Source organism: Ostrinia furnacalis, unplaced genomic scaffold (genome assembly GCF_004193835.3).
Source record: "Ostrinia furnacalis isolate ACB-3 unplaced genomic scaffold, ASM419383v2 OfSCF1242, whole genome shotgun sequence".
Lineage (NCBI taxonomy): Eukaryota > Metazoa > Arthropoda > Insecta > Lepidoptera > Crambidae > Ostrinia > Ostrinia furnacalis.
The window spans coordinates 657,757-674,880 of NW_021131481.1; the positions used below are offsets into that span (position 1 = coordinate 657,757).

The following is a 17,124-nucleotide window of genomic DNA, read 5'->3' on the forward strand; positions in this document are numbered from 1 at the left end:
TTGTTTGCAAGTTTTACATAAACAGGATGTATGAATGACTAACACTTTAACAGTGACGTCAGATGAACTCCGAAATTCGATATCATTCATTTTTATCCAGGAAGTGAGATCCGAAAGATTTATTCTTTACTTTTTCTCACTCGTCAATGTTAAAAAACAAACTGTTTACTTACATAGTGGCAAAGTGGACTCACATGCTCAGTTAATTAATCCGCATCAAGTTAAAAGTTTTGTGTAAATTTTTTTGTGATTTCACTGATTGTCAACTAAACAGCCCGTAAACTTGGGAGTATTTTCCAAACTTACACCCTGTATACATATTTTGGCAGAAATAAATAACATAAAAAACACATATTTTGATACTGAGTAAAGAGGCTATAGAGGGTAAATATTTTACGCAATTGAGAAGAATGCTTTCTAAAGCAAGGAATATGGAATAGCAAGTTAAAAAACCAAAGACATTTTAATGTTTTATTACAAGACAATAACCTAGTTTAGTAACATCTGTAGTGACTATTGAAGTAATACATTTAATTCTAAATAGCCATTCAATTAGTAAATAAAATTTTAATTTTCTAGTAATATTTGAACAAAAATTGTCTATTGATTGTGATTTCTAACACAGAAGTCCAAGAAATGAATAGTATTTATTTAATATTATTATTACTTGCGTAGAATGATGCATTTAAAATTACTTGAATTCTAAATATACCAGGCAGCATTACACAATATTGCATTTAAATATTCATGAAATCCTTTGGATTCTAGTGATCAAATTATAGCAGTCTTGCGTTACTGCGGTTTAACGCCATCTAGTGGTAAATAAATGTATCATGTATCGAGGTCCTTAGCACCCTTTATCCAACTTTCTGTAGAGATGTTTTATGGACGATGATACCCTATATTGGACCTTGGCCCTCTAGTTTCAAAAGAGATTACTTTGTTGGACTTCTTGGCGCTTTTAAGTAGCAGACGGTTGAATGGGAAATATTACGCAAAACTCGTCGCAGAGGGCACCACTAGCACAAACAGTAAACAAGCCGCCATATTGCGTACATTCGCAACAAAATAATCTGCGAAAACGTATCAAATTATGATTTATAGGCTCAAATAATTCTATTTGCAATTTCAATCACGCTCATAACGACACTTGTGAAAAACTCTTTATGCTAGTGCTGCACTCTAGCGGCTGAACAGTGCTTTACTAAAATTACATTACAATAATAACTACTGAAGGCATACCCAACGTTTAGAAGTTGATAACACTGGCCAGTTTCTTGACGCGGTTGAGGAGCAAGTCTCCCTCGCGGATGGTCGCTTGGTAGAGCTGCGAGCGGTCGGCGTCGGCGCCGCGGCCCGCTCCGGTCACCACGCAGCCGGCGACGGCGTCGATGCGGCATTGAAGACGACCGGCGGCTGTGAAGCTGTGGGAAGAAGAGTAGAAGATAAAGAAACCTTCAGGTTCAGAATGTCCAATTCCCAAAATGTCCAACGGTTTCAAAATGTCCAATTCCCAGAATGTCCAATTCCCAAAATGTCCAATTCCCGAAATGTCCAATACCTGAAATGTCCAGTTCCCGAAACGTCCAATTCTCAAAATGTCCAATGTACTATTATGATGGGTTTATTAAATAAGTCCTCATAGCCTTTCTTAAAAATTAGTAATTAACATATTTCTGTACGAATGCGTTTAGTTTTTGCAAAATCGGCATATAAACATAGAAAAATTGTATTATTTGCAAAAAGTACGTAGAAAAAATTTGAAGCTACTGCACTTTATACTCATACAAGTATGTATAGTTTTTTCTATTGACCTAAAAAGGAAAGAATAATTTGTAAATAAATAAATGATTATTTAAATTTAAGTATGGTTATTTATTAAATATTTTTAAGAAAGCCTATGAAGACTTATTTAACAAACCCATCATAATAGTGGATTGGACATTTTGGGAATTGGACGTTTCGGGAACTGGACATTCCAGGAATTGGACATTTCGGGAATTGGACATTTTGAGAATTGGACATTTTGGGAATTGGACATTCCGGAAATTGGACGTTTTGAAACCGTTGGACATTTTGGGAATTGGACATTCTGAACCTGAAGGTTACACTGTTATGCTGATTTTACACTATGCGGAAATTAGCCGAGTGATGTGGGATGAATTATGAATGAATTTCATCCCCACTCCTGTTTTTTTGACTTGACTTGGCTAATTTCCGCGCAGTGTAAACGCAGCATTATGTGTTATCACGGCGCGATCATAGGCCAATGACAGGTCGCGTGAACTATCATAGGTCGCGCGATCTGTCATTGGCCATTGACAGTTCATAACGTCCGATTATTCTGTCAAACGCTTCGTTTAACGGATTTTATCGGTTTAGATCGCGGGAAGTGCCTTGATGCTGGAAACAAGTGGATGTGAGAAGCACCTGGGTATAGGCACGATGCATGCACAAACGCGATAAAAAGAATGGCATTTCCTGCTTGCGGCCTATGCGTGAGTGTGCGACGAAACGTGATAGTCGTAGCATTGTATCACGAGATATCGCGATTCACACAGACGTAGAACATGCGTATAGCGCCATCTAGCCTCTGGACCGCACCCCTCGCTCTAGCTCAAGTGGACGCTGCTCTATAAAGCACTCACTTGGAGATCTCCTCCTCCACGAACTCGCGCGTGACGCCGAAGGTGCGCGCGATGTTGTCTAAGCTTAGCGAGCGNAATTATATCGTATTGATTATTTTAAAGTTTAAACTCAAATTATTTTTGCAACTTCAATCACGCTCATAACGACACTTGTGAAAAACTCTTTATGCTAGTGCTGCACTCTAGCGGCAGAACATTGCAGTAAATCCTTTACTAAAATTACATTACAATACCCAACGTTTAGAAGTTGATAACACTGGCCAGTTTCTTGACGCGGTTGAGGAGCAAGTCTCCCTCGCGGATGGTCGCTTGGTAGAGCTGCGAGCGGTCGGCGTCGGCGCCGCGGCCCGCTCCGGTCACCACGCAGCCGGCGACGGCGTCGATGCGGCATTGAAGACGACCGGCGGCTGTGAAGCTGTGGGAAGAAGATATGGTTTAACTTTTGCAGATGTAATGGCCTGGAAGTTCTTGGTTGGTTAGAACAACGGTAGCTGAGTAACATCATTTTGGGCGAAATTGTAGTCTGACAAGCACAAGCGTTTATTTATATCATCCGAGTTAGGAAAAAAGTAAGGTTGGAAGTCGTGAACGTAGGCCACCCACTCGGTATATCGAGAATCTGACTAAGGTCTGGATTGACGGGAAGCAGCTGCATACGAGTAGCGAAGCTATACCAAGGTGAAAAAAACAATAGCATTCCCTACTTGCGGCATATGTGTGAATGCACGACGAGACTTGACATTAGTCGTAGCATTGTATCACGAGATATCGCGATTCACACAGACGTAGAATAGAACATGCGTTTAGCGCCATCTAGCGCCTTGTCCGCTCCTCTCGTTCTACTAGCCCTAGTGAACACTGCTCCACAAAGCACTCACTTGGAGATCTCCTCCTCCACGAACTCGCGCGTGACGACGGTGTGCGCAATGTTGTCTAAGCTCAGCGAGCGGTATGCACGAAGCAGTTGTACGTAGTCCTTGATGACGTAGTGTGACCGTAGAACATTCATAAAGCGCCATCTAGCGCCGTGACTGCTACTCTCGTTCTAGCTCTAATGAACACTGCTCCACAAAGCACTCACTTGGAGATCTCCTCCTCCACGAACTCGCGCGTGACGCCGAAGGTGTGCGCGATGTTGTCTAAGCTCAGCGAGCGGTATGCACAGCAGTTGCACGTAGTCCTTGATGACGTAGTGCGACCGTAGAACATGCATAAAGCGCCATCTAGCGCCTGGACCGCACCCCTCGCTCTAGCTTAGTTGGACGCTGCTCTACAAAGCACTCACTTGGAGATCTCCTCCTCCACGAACTCGCGCGTGACGCCGAAGGTGTGCGCGATGTTGTCTAAGCTCAGCGAGCGGTATGCACGAAGCAGTTGCACGTAGTCCTTGATGACGTAGTGTGACCGTAGAACATGCATAAAGCGCCATCTAGCGCCTGGACCGCTCCCCTCTAGCTAAGGTGGACACTGCTCCACAAAGCACTCACTTGGAGATCTCCTCCTCCACGAACTCGCGCGTGACGCCGAAGGTGTGCGCGATGTCGTCTAAGCTCAGGGAGCGGTATGCACAGCAGTTGCACGTAGTCCTTGATGACGTAGTGTGACCGTAGAACATGCATAAAGCGCCATCTAGCGCCTGGACCGCACCCCTCGCTCTAGCTTAGGTGGACGCTGCTCTACAAGGCATTCACTTGGAGATCTCTTTCTCCACGAACTCGCGCGTGACGCCGAAGGTATGCGCGATGTTGTCTAAGCTCACCGAGCGATAGGCGCGCAGCAGCTGCACGTATGCCTTGATGAGGTAGTGCGTATACATGACATGCACATTGTGTATAGCGCCATCTAGCGCCGTGACTACTGCTCTCGTTCTAGCTTTAATTAACACTGCTCCACAAAGCACTCACTTGGAGATCTCCTCCTCCACGAATTCGCGCGTGACGCCGAAGGTGTGCGCGATGTTGTCTAAGCTCAGCGAGCGGTATGCACGAAGCAGCTGCACGTACGCCTTGATGACGTAGTGCGACCGTAGAATATGCATAAAGCGCCATCTAGCGCCTGGACCGCACCCCTCGCTCTAGCTTAGGTGGACACTGCTCCACAAAGCACTCACTTGGAGATCTCCTCCTCCACGAACTCGCGCGTGACGCCGAAGGTGTGCGCGATGTTGTCTAAGCTCAGCGAGCGGTATGCACGAAGCAGTTGCACGTACTCCTTGATGACGTAGTGTGACCGTAGAACATGCATAAAGCGCCATCTAGCGCCTGGACCGCTCCCCTCTAGCTAAGGTGGACACTGCTCCACAAAGCACTCACTTGGAGATCTCCTCCTCCACGAACTCGCGCGTGACGCCGAAGGTGTGTGCGATGTTGTCTAAGCTCAGCGAGCGGTATGCACGAAGCAGCTGCACGTAAGCCTTGATGCGCGCTTCACGCACGTAGTGTTGGTAGTGAGGCCGGAACACCGGGTCCACGCAGATCTGGGTCTCCACCTAGAAGAGTACAAGAAACATAAAACAGTGACAGACACATTTATTTGGGAAATAATTAGCTTTATTGCTGATTTGAATAATTATATCTATGAATTTTCCATAGTTATCTCAATAATAAATTTTATATAAACGTTAATAAAAACGCGTCAATTTGTGACAAGGCAGTAGTATAAATAAAGTGTGTGATGAATTCTTTGCTTTTTCCTGAGAAGATTTGTCTCTATGGTAAATTAAAATAGACAAATTAATTATTTGTTTACATCCTTAAAAGCCCTAAGTCACTAACATAACGTTCAGGCTGTTTTTGCCATTTACAAATACAATTTTAATTTTCCAATGTTCCATCTTATGATTCTCTCTTCATCAACTTACCCAAGCAAGACTCTTCATGAAGTCAGCATATCTGCACTCATGCAGAGACTCCACCAACTCCCTAAGCTCGGGGAAGCGCGAGCGCAGCGCCTGGACGGCCGCGCCCTGTCGCCGCAGGGCCGCCTGGAGCGCGTGTCTCTCCAATGCTAGTGCACATGCTAGCACGCAGTATTGGATTATTGTGCCTGGAATTTGTAATTAAAATTCATTTTAATCTTGCAATGGCATGGCATCCTGGCTCAATGATGAATGGTAGGTAAGTAAGTAATAGTCCACAATTATTAACACAAGATATTTGTGTTGACGATTGATTGATTTATGATTATCCCTCTGATAGTGGTTAATGTGGAAATCATTACGAGAGGCGCTTTCCCAGCAGTGGACGACATTTGATTGAAATACATGATATTTCTTAAAACATTTCATCCACGGACAGTATGTTTATCAATGAAGAATCAGTACAAGCAATAAATTTGATATTGTAGATAGTTGTGTCTTGATAGTTTTTGTTTGTCCAAAAATAACTCAAAAAAATTAAAACAACCAAAATCAAGCAGCTCATAACGATTCAAAAGTAGAAACACAATCAAGAGACATAGCATCAGTTCAACAATAGTTTACAGATAACAAAAAAATCCATAACTTACCAAAATCAACCAGCTCATATGACTCAAAAGTGGAGACACAGTCAATGAAGAGGTCTGCGGCATGACTGTAGTCCCTCACAGAGAGACAGTATATCGCCTCGTACGCCTTCAGCTTGTTCCTTGAGCGCCAGTCACCACCTTTGTCTACAAGCTCATGTGCCTGTGAATGAAATTATCTTCATGAGAACAAAGATATTAATCTGAAATAATTAGCTTTATTCCTGATTAAATAATTAAATCTAGGTATGAGCAGATTTAAAAATAGCTTCACATCTCACTGAAAATCTCATAGCTCAATCTAGAATGGAACGGAAGTTATGAATTTCGGTAGCCAATAAAGACAACAAAAACTTTTCAATAGGTACTGTACCTTGTTAATTGCCTTGCCCATATCTTTAACATTGCAACCATGGAAGTATGCAATTCTGAACATAGCAAATATAGCATCAAGACGCCTGTTGGTGGTAAGTGTGGAGTCCTCATATTTTGTTGTCGCCAATGCAGTTGCTGCTTCTTTGTCACCAATTGAACAAAGGTAGTCCAAACTGAAATAAAAAAGGACAAGTTGTATCAAATTACTATAAATAACATAAATCAAAACGGGTGTAATTGTTAATTTACTATAAACATACCGATCTTGCCAAACAGGAGTCTCTGAATCGTCTTCTTGGAATTTTGATAACCTGTCCTGATTCTCGTTGGCCATTTCATCATACAACTTTTGATCAAATGGCCAGCCCAAGTCCGTGCACACTTCCTTATAATAAGGAGCCATATGCCCTTCTTTAATTCCCTGAAGAAGCTGTTCTTTCAGCTGAGCATTATCTTTTAGTTCAGGAAGACTGAGCTTAAATTTTATACCAGCCAGGGCCATATATTCGGGAGTTTTACCTTCTGCTGAAAGTTCCATGGTTGGTTTTTCTCAAGTTTTATTAAATAGAAACAAAATTCAATAGTTATTATTATAAAACTAGGAATTATCTGCACAAAAATAAAATCACAAGTCAGCAAGCGTACGACAAAACCATAGAGAAAAGTAATACATAGGAAAGACAAAACGCAGCACAAAAAAAACGCAGAAAAATAAACGCACTGTCACTCTTGCACAGATTAAAAAAAAGCAAACGGCTTAGACTGAAGAAAGTAGATAGACTGAGCCATTGAACAAGTGACATGCCATAACAACTCAAACCATTAATAAAGGTCACGCAGCGTGCGCAGTGAGAGTTGAGGCGATTAATCAGATGCAAAGATGATCCCCATGCTTTGGACCTCGATTGCGCTAATGTCTCCAATTCATTCGAGTTTCATCTCCAGTCGCACGCGCACGATGCATGAGTGGTCAACTAGCTTACGGCTCGCTGTTTCGCGGCCTCGTCATCCGCCGCGGATGTGAAAGCTTAGGCGAAAGACTTCTTTTCTATTCCGCTCGATCCCTTTTCAAATTGATGTGTGTGCTAGGACCTTTATTTTTACATATTTTTTTATTGGCATTTGCAGGGTATCTTGTNTATCTTGTTATACTCTCTCTGGAGATAATCTGACTTAATCTGTCACTGTCAATCACTCTTAATCTCAACTGTCAATGTCAATCATTCTGGCTGGCTGGAAGGTAGGTCAGTCAGTCACTAATTTTACTATTTTTCACCAAAGATTTTAAGCACAAGCATCAGTTTAACAGCCACGAATACTATAGTGATTTAGTTGTTCTTCTTCAGACTTTAAATCACTAACTTCCTAAATTACATCAAGTCGAACAGACCTTTGTAAACTCAATGGTTTTATCAGCTTTGGGTTCGCCCTAAGGATTCACCATGAGTAAACCAGACTTAGAACAGCTTGTTGGAAAGAATCAATCTATTAAGATTGTCCCATCCATAGAAGATTCTTTGTGTGCATTAGGACTGAATGTGAATTTGGATGACAATACTCTATTCTGGTATCAACAGTTAAAAACCACTTGGAAGACATGGAAGAAAACCGCGACTCTCGAAAATCACGTTGAACTGTTCTTCGAGCACGTTCTAGATCCATTCAGAGTTGGTTTAGTGTTTGTTATTAAAAGTGAAGATGTCAAAGATTGCAAGCAAAAGACCTTGCCATATTTCATCATAGAAACCCTTCAAAAATGGTCAATCGGAAGTGGTAAAACTCCGGACGATTCCTTAAAACTGCCAGCATTCCATGTAGCTATACAGCAAAGAAGTAATAATTTTCTTAACTTGCTTATTAAAACCTATCATGTTCCAACAATCAAAGGAATCATAATTCCTGTAGTGAAAGATATGATCAAAAATGATAATTGCAAATTGGCATCCCAAGTTGTTATAGCTATGGATTTATCTGAAGATATCCCAGTTGAAGAGTTGCTTTTCCCACTAATTTTACAAGATAAGACAAATATAATTGACGAGTACTTGACTGAGTGCCCTAGTCAAGTACATAAACTATTGCAATACTTGGACAACTTACTTGATAAAAGAATAAATTTGAGGGAATTTGCACAAAAATATATTGTGGAAAATAAAATTTGTCATGTAAAATATGAAAAAATACATTACAAGCCACTTGGAAAATTGGTAGCTAGGCTTTGTAACAAATTCAATATTCCAATTGAAAGTTGCAAGAATCTCAGTAAAAACCGAACTACAGGTGGTCTAAGGTATTTAATTCACCAAAAATATCAGGAGCATAATGTTAGCTCTTCTGTATGGGATGACCTAGTGAAAGATTCCCTGAGACAAAATGCAGGTTCTGCTCAAGAGTTCATTGACATGTTGATGGACTATGACAAAAACGAAGCCCGTAAATGGGCTGATTACTTAAATATACCAACAGACAACTTACCATTGGCATTAAGAGAAATGACTATAAACGAAGAACCAGTTGAAGAAAATTGGGATACAGTAGAGAACAGCACACTTGAATATTATAAGTTATCTTTACCTGAAGAACATGTGGTATTAATAGATACTGGTGAAAAATTTTATGATCTGATGACATTACTAAGCCAATGTAGTCTCGTAAGTATTGACTGTGAATGGAAACCCTCCTTTGGAGCCAAGCAATCTCAAGTCGCCTTAATTCAAGTGGCTACATACACTCACATTTATCTTATTGACGCTTTACTGTTAAACAGTCAATCATATTCAAGTTTCTGGTATACCTTTTACAAAACATTCTTAGACAACGCTGAAATAATAAAACTGGGTTTTGGACTTGAACAAGATTTAAAAGAAATGAAGGCATCTGTTATTAGCTTAGGAAATATCAAAGTAAAAGGTGAAGGATTGTTAGACCTGTCCACACTTTGGAGAAATCTCCTTAACAGTGGTCTATCTGTGCCAAATTGTGATGAGCAAACCGGCAATAGCCTAAGCAATTTGGTTCAATCTTGTTTTGGATTGCCTCTTGAAAAATCAGAACAGTGTTCAAACTGGGAACTGAGACCTCTACGTAAAACGCAAATACTTTATGCTGCTTTAGATGCTTACGTATTAGTAGAAGTATACAGATATCTCCAAAACTTGTGTGTGGAGCAAGGTATAAATTTTGAAGAAATTTGCAATGTAGCAATGCAAGAACCAAAGAAGAAATCACTGAAGAAAGTCAAAGTTTATGAGAAAACATCTCCATTCATGCCAAGTATTCATTCAAGAACCACTAATGAAGTAAAGGTACTAATTGAACCAAAAATATCCCATCTAATGGCTTACTTAAGATATTGTGGAATAGATACAACAGTATTTCCTGAAACAATGTTATGGTGTGATGTCGTTAACTTGGCAACAAGCGAAGAGAGGTACATTTTGTTGACGAAACATAGGGGCACCCCTGATGTGAATTTTCCTCAAAGCTCAATAATTAATGTGGGTAAAGGAATTGTCGTAGATCAACTACAAATAGTATTTAATTCTTTAAATGTAGGTATTAAGCAAAGTGATCTTTTCAAGTTTTGTATTAAATGTAATGATAAAGAATTAACTAAGTTAAGTCCAAATGAAGTCCAAGCTATTTGTAAGGAATATCAAGCTTCTAGAGCGAATTATAGTTCTTACCCAAATAACCACCGTAGTGACTATGATGACGATATTGACGAGTTGGATAATTTTCTGAGTGACTCAGATTGTGACGAAGATCTATACAAAGTTGTAAATGTCATAAAACCAAACAATATCTCTTATAAAACCAAAAAAGGGGCATTAATCCAAATTGAAAATGTTAATTCACCATCAAACAAACCAGGATTATTGTGTGAAAGTTGTGGGACATTGTTTAGAGATAGTGATGAACTATCAAAATCTGTAAGTGACACAATACTTAGTATAACAAAACTTTCCTTTTGGTAAATAGAACCAATTGTGGTGGTACAAAATGAGAGAGATGATGTACAAATGATTTTGTTTATTTGAGGTAGAATATACATTCTAAGTGATAATAACATAACATTATGTGAATAACATTTAAAAGTAACTGAAGAAAATTTACAAATTCATTTGCATATGGATATAAATTGCGTCAATTTAGGATAGCAACAGCATTATGTAACATAGTATTGATACTGATGATAAATAAAATATTTCCACCTATTTACCAAGTTACAAAAATCATTATAGCTAAGTAGATAACATGTAAATGTTTATTTACAAACATAAAATATATCAAAAAGTATTAAATGAAATACTACTTACAACAACAATTAGTCTAGTTGTACTTAAATCTTTGAAATACACCAGCCAACCTATGTCAGTATATTTAAAAACAATAAATCCAGTCCAAACACTTGTACAGATACAGATCCAAAGAAATATATCATATCACTCATGAAACAAGGCAATAATGTGTATAAAAAGTAGTTTAACACAATTAATTTTCTTTGGTTTGTTTTAAATGTATAATAAATATCCAATTAGTTAAGTAGTATATTATTAGGATAGATATTTGTATTACTGTTGTTATGTTTATAGCATACTAGGGATCAGAATCCAATATGTTCACTATCTGTAAGTGGTCCATAATTAGGTAATAACGCTCAAAATACGATATAATTATAAATATTATGTCTATAATAGGTTCAAGCCTATGCTTGAACCTATTAAAGACATAAGCTTGTACATTATGGTTAAATTAAATGTAAATGCCAACTACTGCCATGAATCTATTCTTGATTTGAGTGTTATTCCTAATATGGGCATGTCTATTTCCTTAGTATGTTATGGCAAAATTTTAAAGTACAGATGACGATAAATCAAGCTAAACATTGTTGGCTCTTATGTATCTGTAATAGAGAATATTTTGCAACAAATTGCACATAGTCTTATAATGTTGCCTGTACCTATGTCCAACTTAATTTAAAGGTAATTTTTCCAATCACCAATAACATAACTATTGCCTACAGAATTTGTCATTACATTATTATAGTTTTAGTCATAAGTTCTATTTAATTTTCTTGATAAAAAAGGCAATTGGTGAAAATTTTTGAAAATTCAGTACATAATATAGTTAGGAATCCTTTTGTTACCAGTATTTGGTATTTCAGGATATCCACTGATTATACATATTTTAGATAGCATAATAATATATTTCAGAATAAAAGTCAAGGCAAGCTTAATAGTGGGATGTTGTGCTTGATTTTGCAACACAAAAAACAATTAACAAATTATCTATCTAGATATTTATGATTTAATCGAAAGATTATATTGCAGTTCAGTTTTTCCTGTAATAGTGCCACTTCAGTCTTATCTAAATCATTGTTTTGTAAATCCAATACTTCCAATTCCAAACTTGGGAATCCTCTTAAGGTTGTAAGTTTGTTATTCCTTAATGATAAGTTCTGAAAGTAAATAAAATATATTTTATACCATATTACATAGTTTTACTAACTTCTGAATGCACTAACATTAAAGTTGCATAGCTAGATATTTTTATTGAACCTAGACACAGTTCAAATAAGCTTTCTCTTTATGCCAATTTGTTACTGAGAAAAAATCTAAGATTCCTAGATAGTGAGGTATTGACTTTCAATTGATTTTCTTACCTTGCAATTTTGTAGCACTACTAAAGAGGGCAGCACTTTATTAGATAATTTCTGATCAGACAAATCAACATTTTCGCAATAACTGTAGTACTGCAAATGTGGAAGACTGGTTATCTTCTCATCAAAAGATATTTTCAATGAAATACTATTGTTTTCAAAGTCATTATACAGTTGGTTTTCAATGCACCATTTTGTTTTTAAATCGTTGTAGTATCCATCACGTAATTTGTCAATACTTTTGAGTGTTTGTAAATTTTGAATAACTTCATTGTGATAGAGCTTTGCATCAATGCAATAAAGAAAGACAGTTGTAGTCAACAATGTCCCTGAAATATAAACATTTTTAGAATAATTTTATACAAAATTTATATGAAAATATATGATGTCATATGATAAAATATCTCAGAATTTTTAAATTACAAACATTTGTTATCTGGTTCTAAAGCAAGAAGCTGCCGGCAAGCATCTAATTGTGTTTCCAGTTCCTTTATCACAGGTTCTGAGTAGTTCTTCTGAAAACTAATTTTGTTTTTGCCAACAAATGTGTTTGGTATCACTCTCATACATGTAATGGTTTGCTTGCCATCATCCCCATCATAATGCACCTGGAAAAAATAACATTAGATTTCCAATATCAATGGTGTAGAGACAAGAACTGATATCTGTGAATCAAACTTTTTAGTATTTAGTTTTTCTTCAACGAAACTTATACTGTACCTCTATTTCCATATCATCTAATATTGTTTCATTATGTTTAAAAATCCACAAGTTATCATACTGGTTTTCAGTACACGATAACCAATTACCAGTCACTGGTAGTTTATTGAAAGTTATGTTTATTTTTTCCTTTACATGGTCGTAGGAAACATGTTGGTTAAATGCCAGAGTGGCCTTTGATGGTGTGACAGTAACTACAACTAAATGTTTACTATTCTTCACAGCACCTGAAAAATTCAAGTTTTTTATTGTACAATGCAGTATATTTTATGATGCCTCCAAAAATTTTGTGACATAAAAGAAAAATGAAAATCACCTAATAACCATCTTTGGTAGAACCATGCACTAGTGTCATCAGGATCTGTAAATGCAGCACTTTGCACCATTTTCAACTCATGTTTATGATGGCTATCTTCGATAGGCCTTCCTCCTGAAAGAAAGAGATTTTAGCTGTAAATTTCGGATATTTTATGAAACTGGACCAGTTTTATTAGCTTACACTAAAATGATAATGTTTAGCCCTTAATTTCATAAACAAATATTTTAAATAACAATTTCAAACAAGACATTTTTTACCTTCTAAATCAGGATACAATGCTACAAGCATTTTACTTCTGTAATGCCAAGCAGAATAGTTTGAAAAGTTATCATGCAACTTTTCTGTAGTAAAATCAAACTCATCCTTTAGTGGGGGTTTGCATTTGCTAACTACAAATCTTCTATAATCCCATGTGTGAACTGAAATAAAAATAATACTTATCATGAAACATAAAAATTATGGTAGATGTTGCATGTGCAGCACAAATTGGGTTGTTGTTTTTAATGCAATTTTTTGGTAATTTGCCGTTGAAAGGAGAAGGCAAGACAGCGTACCTAAAAATACTCCATGAATGACATATTACTATGTATTAAAACTAACTGAATTTAAACTAAGATACAATATTCTGAGTCAGTTTTTTAAGTAAGTATTGTTTGTCAATGAAATGGCAGGTAAATTACAATAAAAACAGTGATTATGTGCAGTAGCCTATAACTTATAAAAAATAGATATTACTTACAATTCCTTTCATCAAATTTTAAATATTTATTGCAAACAGCCAGTTCTTGGGCCCAGTTTGGATCAGACCTAGTTGTGAGCACCCATTCTCTCTGATGCCATGCACCATACGACTTTGGATTTATTTTCAAGCAATATTCAGTCAACTGTAACTCAGCATCAAACATACTACTTAATTCTTCCTGCATAGCATCATCCTTTCTGAAAATTTAATAAACTCATTTTTATTTAACTTCATACAAAAACTATTAATGATTGCACCAATATATCAAATTGTATAGAAGTTCTTACACAAATATTGTAAATATCTCCCTCCGAATATTCCACAAAGTGTAAATATCTGGATTTCCAGATAAAACATTGCCTGTTAACTCCAATAACTCCTTGTCTAACTCCCCTTGACTCCTCTGAAAATGATAGAAGTTTTAGGAAAACATGTAAAGGTAAAACTTTTAGCAATGAGTTAGATTACAGCAAGGAAGTTACAAAGAACTGATGACACACTGATGAATATTGCATTGATAGATTTTCTAATCTTCTTTGAATAGGGGCTTACCTTGCTTTGGATTTTTTGCATAGCATATTTGAATTTTTTAAGCTTTTCCTGGCGCTCCTTCTTCTTACGAGCTATTTCTTCTTCAGTTGTTCGAACTTTCACACGACCGTGCTGCAAAGTTAAATAATTAGCTAATATTCCAAAACTTTCAATAAATACTAATACGTATTTTTTTTAACATTACCATTGTTTTAATGAATTGTTAGAAAGAGTTGAAACAGTGAAATTTGGGAAATTGATACTATTTTCTTTCATTCAGTAGCAATTTCCAACCAAAAAACTTGCTCAATTTGCAATGTCATTAGTGTCAAATTGATAGACATAACAGTTTACTTTTTAACAATAATAATTAAGCAAAGATTATGTTAATATAGCACTAAAAGTAAATTAAATTACTTTAGTAAAAATAAATCATAATCATTGAGCGCAAGGTTATGAACAGATAAGAACGTAATAATTAATAAAAATAAGTCTCTTTTCCTCAGATTTCTACAATAGGGTAGCATTGTATAAAATAAAATATCTGTGCCTAATATTTGAAAATACTCTATGGAAAAAGTTAAGATGACTTGTCAGTCAGCTGTCAAAAAAGTTAAGTTTTCCTCATTATTTTAGGGCGATTACAATACTTTGTTGAAATATTAATTACCAATATAATGAATAATGCACCACAGTTTTCTTTGCGCTGGAACAATTACGTTACCCATGTTACGGAGGCTTTCAACGTGTTACGTTTCGAAAATGATTTGGTTGATGTAACCCTGTGTTGTGATGGTGGTAAAATTAAGGCTCACAAAATGTTACTGTCTGCTTGCAGTAATTATTTCAAACAGATTTTTAAAGAAAACCCTTGCCAGCATCCTGTGATAATATTTAGAAACTTCAAGTACGAAGATCTTAATGCAATCATAAATTTCATGTATCATGGGGAAGTAAACATATTTCAGGAGCAATTGGAATCATTTTTAATTACAGCTGAGCTTTTAGAAGTCAAGGGTTTAACAGATAATGCGGAGGATGAATCATCTAAAGGCCAGTTGCGCATGAATGATACTTCTTTAGACTTAAGTTCGAAGTCTCATAGATTTACTGAAGATATTGTGCCGGTGCTGTCTGATGAGCCTATAAACTTAGCTCCTGTACAGAGCAGTAAAGATGAGTACATTCCACAGGCAAACTTGGTTAAAGTGACTCCTGAAACTTCATCTCAAGATAATGAGAATATTGAGGTTCAACCTGAAAGTTCAAAAGTGGATGAAAGCAAGACAAAACCTGCGGCTAGTGAGGAAATGCAGGTGGATAATCAGTCAACTTCAGTGGAAGATTTGTCTGAGAAGAGTAGTTCAGGTAATTTATTTAATTATAAATTCACTATGTTGCATAAATAATAGTTTAAAAAATAGGCTTATCATGCCGAAAGATAATGTATTAACATCACTAAATGATATAAACTTAATTTTCACAATTATTAACGTAATTTACATCAGTCAGTCCTTTTTATAAAATTACTGCATACTAACTCACTTTTTATAATTCACTAAAACCATGTTTATATTCTGCCATGAAGCTAATGGAGAAAACCAAGCATATACTCCACTACCAAGGTTTTATAGAACAATTAAGTATTTCCAACTAATGTTTTATTGTGAACTTTGAGTAATTGTTATTATTATGTAACTTAACATTACTTTTTTTTCATTATAGAATCGGAGTTGGCTAAGTTTCGCTGCCAGTTGTGTCCAAAAGGCTTCAAGCATCCTACATCGTTAACATTGCACAAGGACTCTCACGCTGGTAAAACACAGTGCCCTGTTTGTCTACGATCATTCTCCAGATCTTATGATATGAGAAGTCATCTTCAGAGAATACATCAAGGGAAGCAATTAACAATTAAAGAAATTAGATATAAGAATTCCAGTGACAATATAGGTCCAAAGCAGTTCACTCATCCCATTTAGTTGTTATTTATTGGTGACTAAAGTTGCCTTGTCAATTATTATGCACAAAGTGCAGAAGAGAATTATTGTTGTCACTTTGCATATATGTATTATTATATTGTACAGAATATATATTGAAGATTTTATGAATATACTATGAGAATTAATGAAACTATGTATACCTATTTTATTTACTAATTTTAAGTCACAAAAAAGTTGCTCAGTGCTTTAGCTTTGGCTATTTTTGTACTAGTCTACAAAAAATTGTTTGATAATATATTGTTTCTATAAATTATTTTGTTTTATTTACAAATTCCATCATAATATTATGACATAGCTTAAGTAGGCTGTCTCTAATTATGTAAAATAAGTAAACGATTTTATGTAAATCATGTGTATAGTTTTAATGGGGGAGACATGGTTGTAGCAAACTGAAGTTAGAAAGAAATCATTGGTTCGCCCCGGGTGCCAAGCATCAGGGGTTGACAACAGTCGCTCAGATTAGTACTCACTAGCGCATCTGCATGACAAGGACGGTCATGATTGTCATGATACGGGGCGATTGGTATCATAAAGCTCATTCGTACTAACAACATCTGTCATCTTCGAATCGGTAACCCAAAAATTCTGGGGGGCACCAGACCAGACCATTCTGGGGTGCCTTA

General features: G+C 36.6%; 4 protein-coding genes across 5 annotated transcripts; 2 read left to right on the top strand and 2 right to left on the bottom strand.

The window, feature by feature from the left end:
* Positions 1 to 540: 540 nt before the first annotated feature.
* Rpn7 (regulatory particle non-ATPase 7) lies at positions 541 to 7,180 on the bottom strand. 2 transcript variants are annotated; one of them, XM_028303495.1, is made up of 7 exons: positions 6,788 to 7,180; positions 6,526 to 6,700; positions 6,156 to 6,315; positions 5,509 to 5,693; positions 4,961 to 5,136; positions 2,882 to 3,063; positions 541 to 1,242 (listed from the first exon to the last, which is right to left on the bottom strand). In XM_028303495.1, the coding sequence occupies exons 1-6, from the start codon at positions 7,063 to 7,065 to the stop codon at positions 2,889 to 2,891; spliced, it is 1,149 nt and encodes a 382-aa protein (XP_028159296.1). In that variant the 5' UTR covers positions 7,066 to 7,180; the 3' UTR covers positions 541 to 1,242; positions 2,882 to 2,888. The 2 variants fall into 2 exon arrangements, with proteins under 2 accessions (XP_028159296.1, XP_028159297.1); XM_028303496.1 differs by lacking the exons at positions 541 to 1,242; positions 2,882 to 3,063 and adding an exon at positions 4,534 to 4,653 and having other exon boundaries at positions 5,062 to 5,136.
* A 498-nt stretch (positions 7,181 to 7,678) lies between these two features.
* Nbr (exonuclease mut-7 homolog) lies at positions 7,679 to 11,193 on the top strand. Its single transcript, XM_028303492.1, has one exon. The coding sequence runs from the start codon at positions 7,970 to 7,972 to the stop codon at positions 10,502 to 10,504; it is 2,535 nt and encodes an 844-aa protein (XP_028159293.1). The 5' UTR covers positions 7,679 to 7,969; the 3' UTR covers positions 10,505 to 11,193.
* A 173-nt stretch (positions 11,194 to 11,366) lies between these two features.
* Positions 11,367 to 14,812, bottom strand: RabGGTa (Rab geranylgeranyltransferase subunit alpha). Its single transcript, XM_028303494.1, has 10 exons — positions 14,707 to 14,812; positions 14,523 to 14,633; positions 14,258 to 14,373; positions 13,968 to 14,167; positions 13,486 to 13,647; positions 13,226 to 13,339; positions 12,910 to 13,136; positions 12,617 to 12,797; positions 12,193 to 12,518; positions 11,367 to 11,988 (listed from the first exon to the last, which is right to left on the bottom strand). Exons 1-10 carry the CDS (start codon positions 14,707 to 14,709, stop codon positions 11,815 to 11,817), a joined length of 1,614 nt encoding a protein of 537 aa, XP_028159295.1. The 5' UTR covers positions 14,710 to 14,812; the 3' UTR covers positions 11,367 to 11,814.
* Positions 14,813 to 15,036: 224 nt separating this feature from the next.
* LOC114352031 (transcription factor GAGA) lies at positions 15,037 to 16,870 on the top strand. The gene is made up of 2 exons (XM_028303467.1): positions 15,037 to 15,869; positions 16,227 to 16,870. The coding sequence occupies exons 1-2, from the start codon at positions 15,179 to 15,181 to the stop codon at positions 16,478 to 16,480; spliced, it is 945 nt and encodes a 314-aa protein (XP_028159268.1). The 5' UTR covers positions 15,037 to 15,178; the 3' UTR covers positions 16,481 to 16,870.
* The last annotated feature ends 254 nt before the right edge of the window (positions 16,871 to 17,124 follow it).

Coding starts and splice junctions, on each gene's coding strand:
- Nbr (XM_028303492.1), top strand. CDS start 7,970: ATGAGTAAACCAGACTTAGAACAGCTTGTTGGAAAGAATCAATCTATT.
- Rpn7 (XM_028303495.1), bottom strand. CDS start 7,065: ATGGAACTTTCAGCAGAAGGTAAAACTCCCGAATATATGGCCCTGGCT. Junction 5,694..6,155: donor ATATGAGCTGGTTGATTTTG/GTAAGTTATGGA, acceptor TACAAATTCCAG/GCACAATAATCCAATACTGC. Junction 3,064..4,960: donor GTGGAGGAGGAGATCTCCAA/GTGAGTGCTTTG, acceptor TTCTTCCCACAG/CTTCACAGCCGCCGGTCGTC.
- LOC114352031 (XM_028303467.1), top strand. CDS start 15,179: ATGAATAATGCACCACAGTTTTCTTTGCGCTGGAACAATTACGTTACC. Junction 15,870..16,226: donor GTCTGAGAAGAGTAGTTCAG/GTAATTTATTTA, acceptor TTTTCATTATAG/AATCGGAGTTGGCTAAGTTT.
- RabGGTa (XM_028303494.1), bottom strand. Junction 13,648..13,967: donor AAAATTTGATGAAAGGAATT/GTAAGTAATATC, acceptor TTTTTATTTCAG/TTCACACATGGGATTATAGA. Junction 11,989..12,192: donor TAGTGCTACAAAATTGCAAG/GTAAGAAAATCA, acceptor ATTTACTTTCAG/AACTTATCATTAAGGAATAA.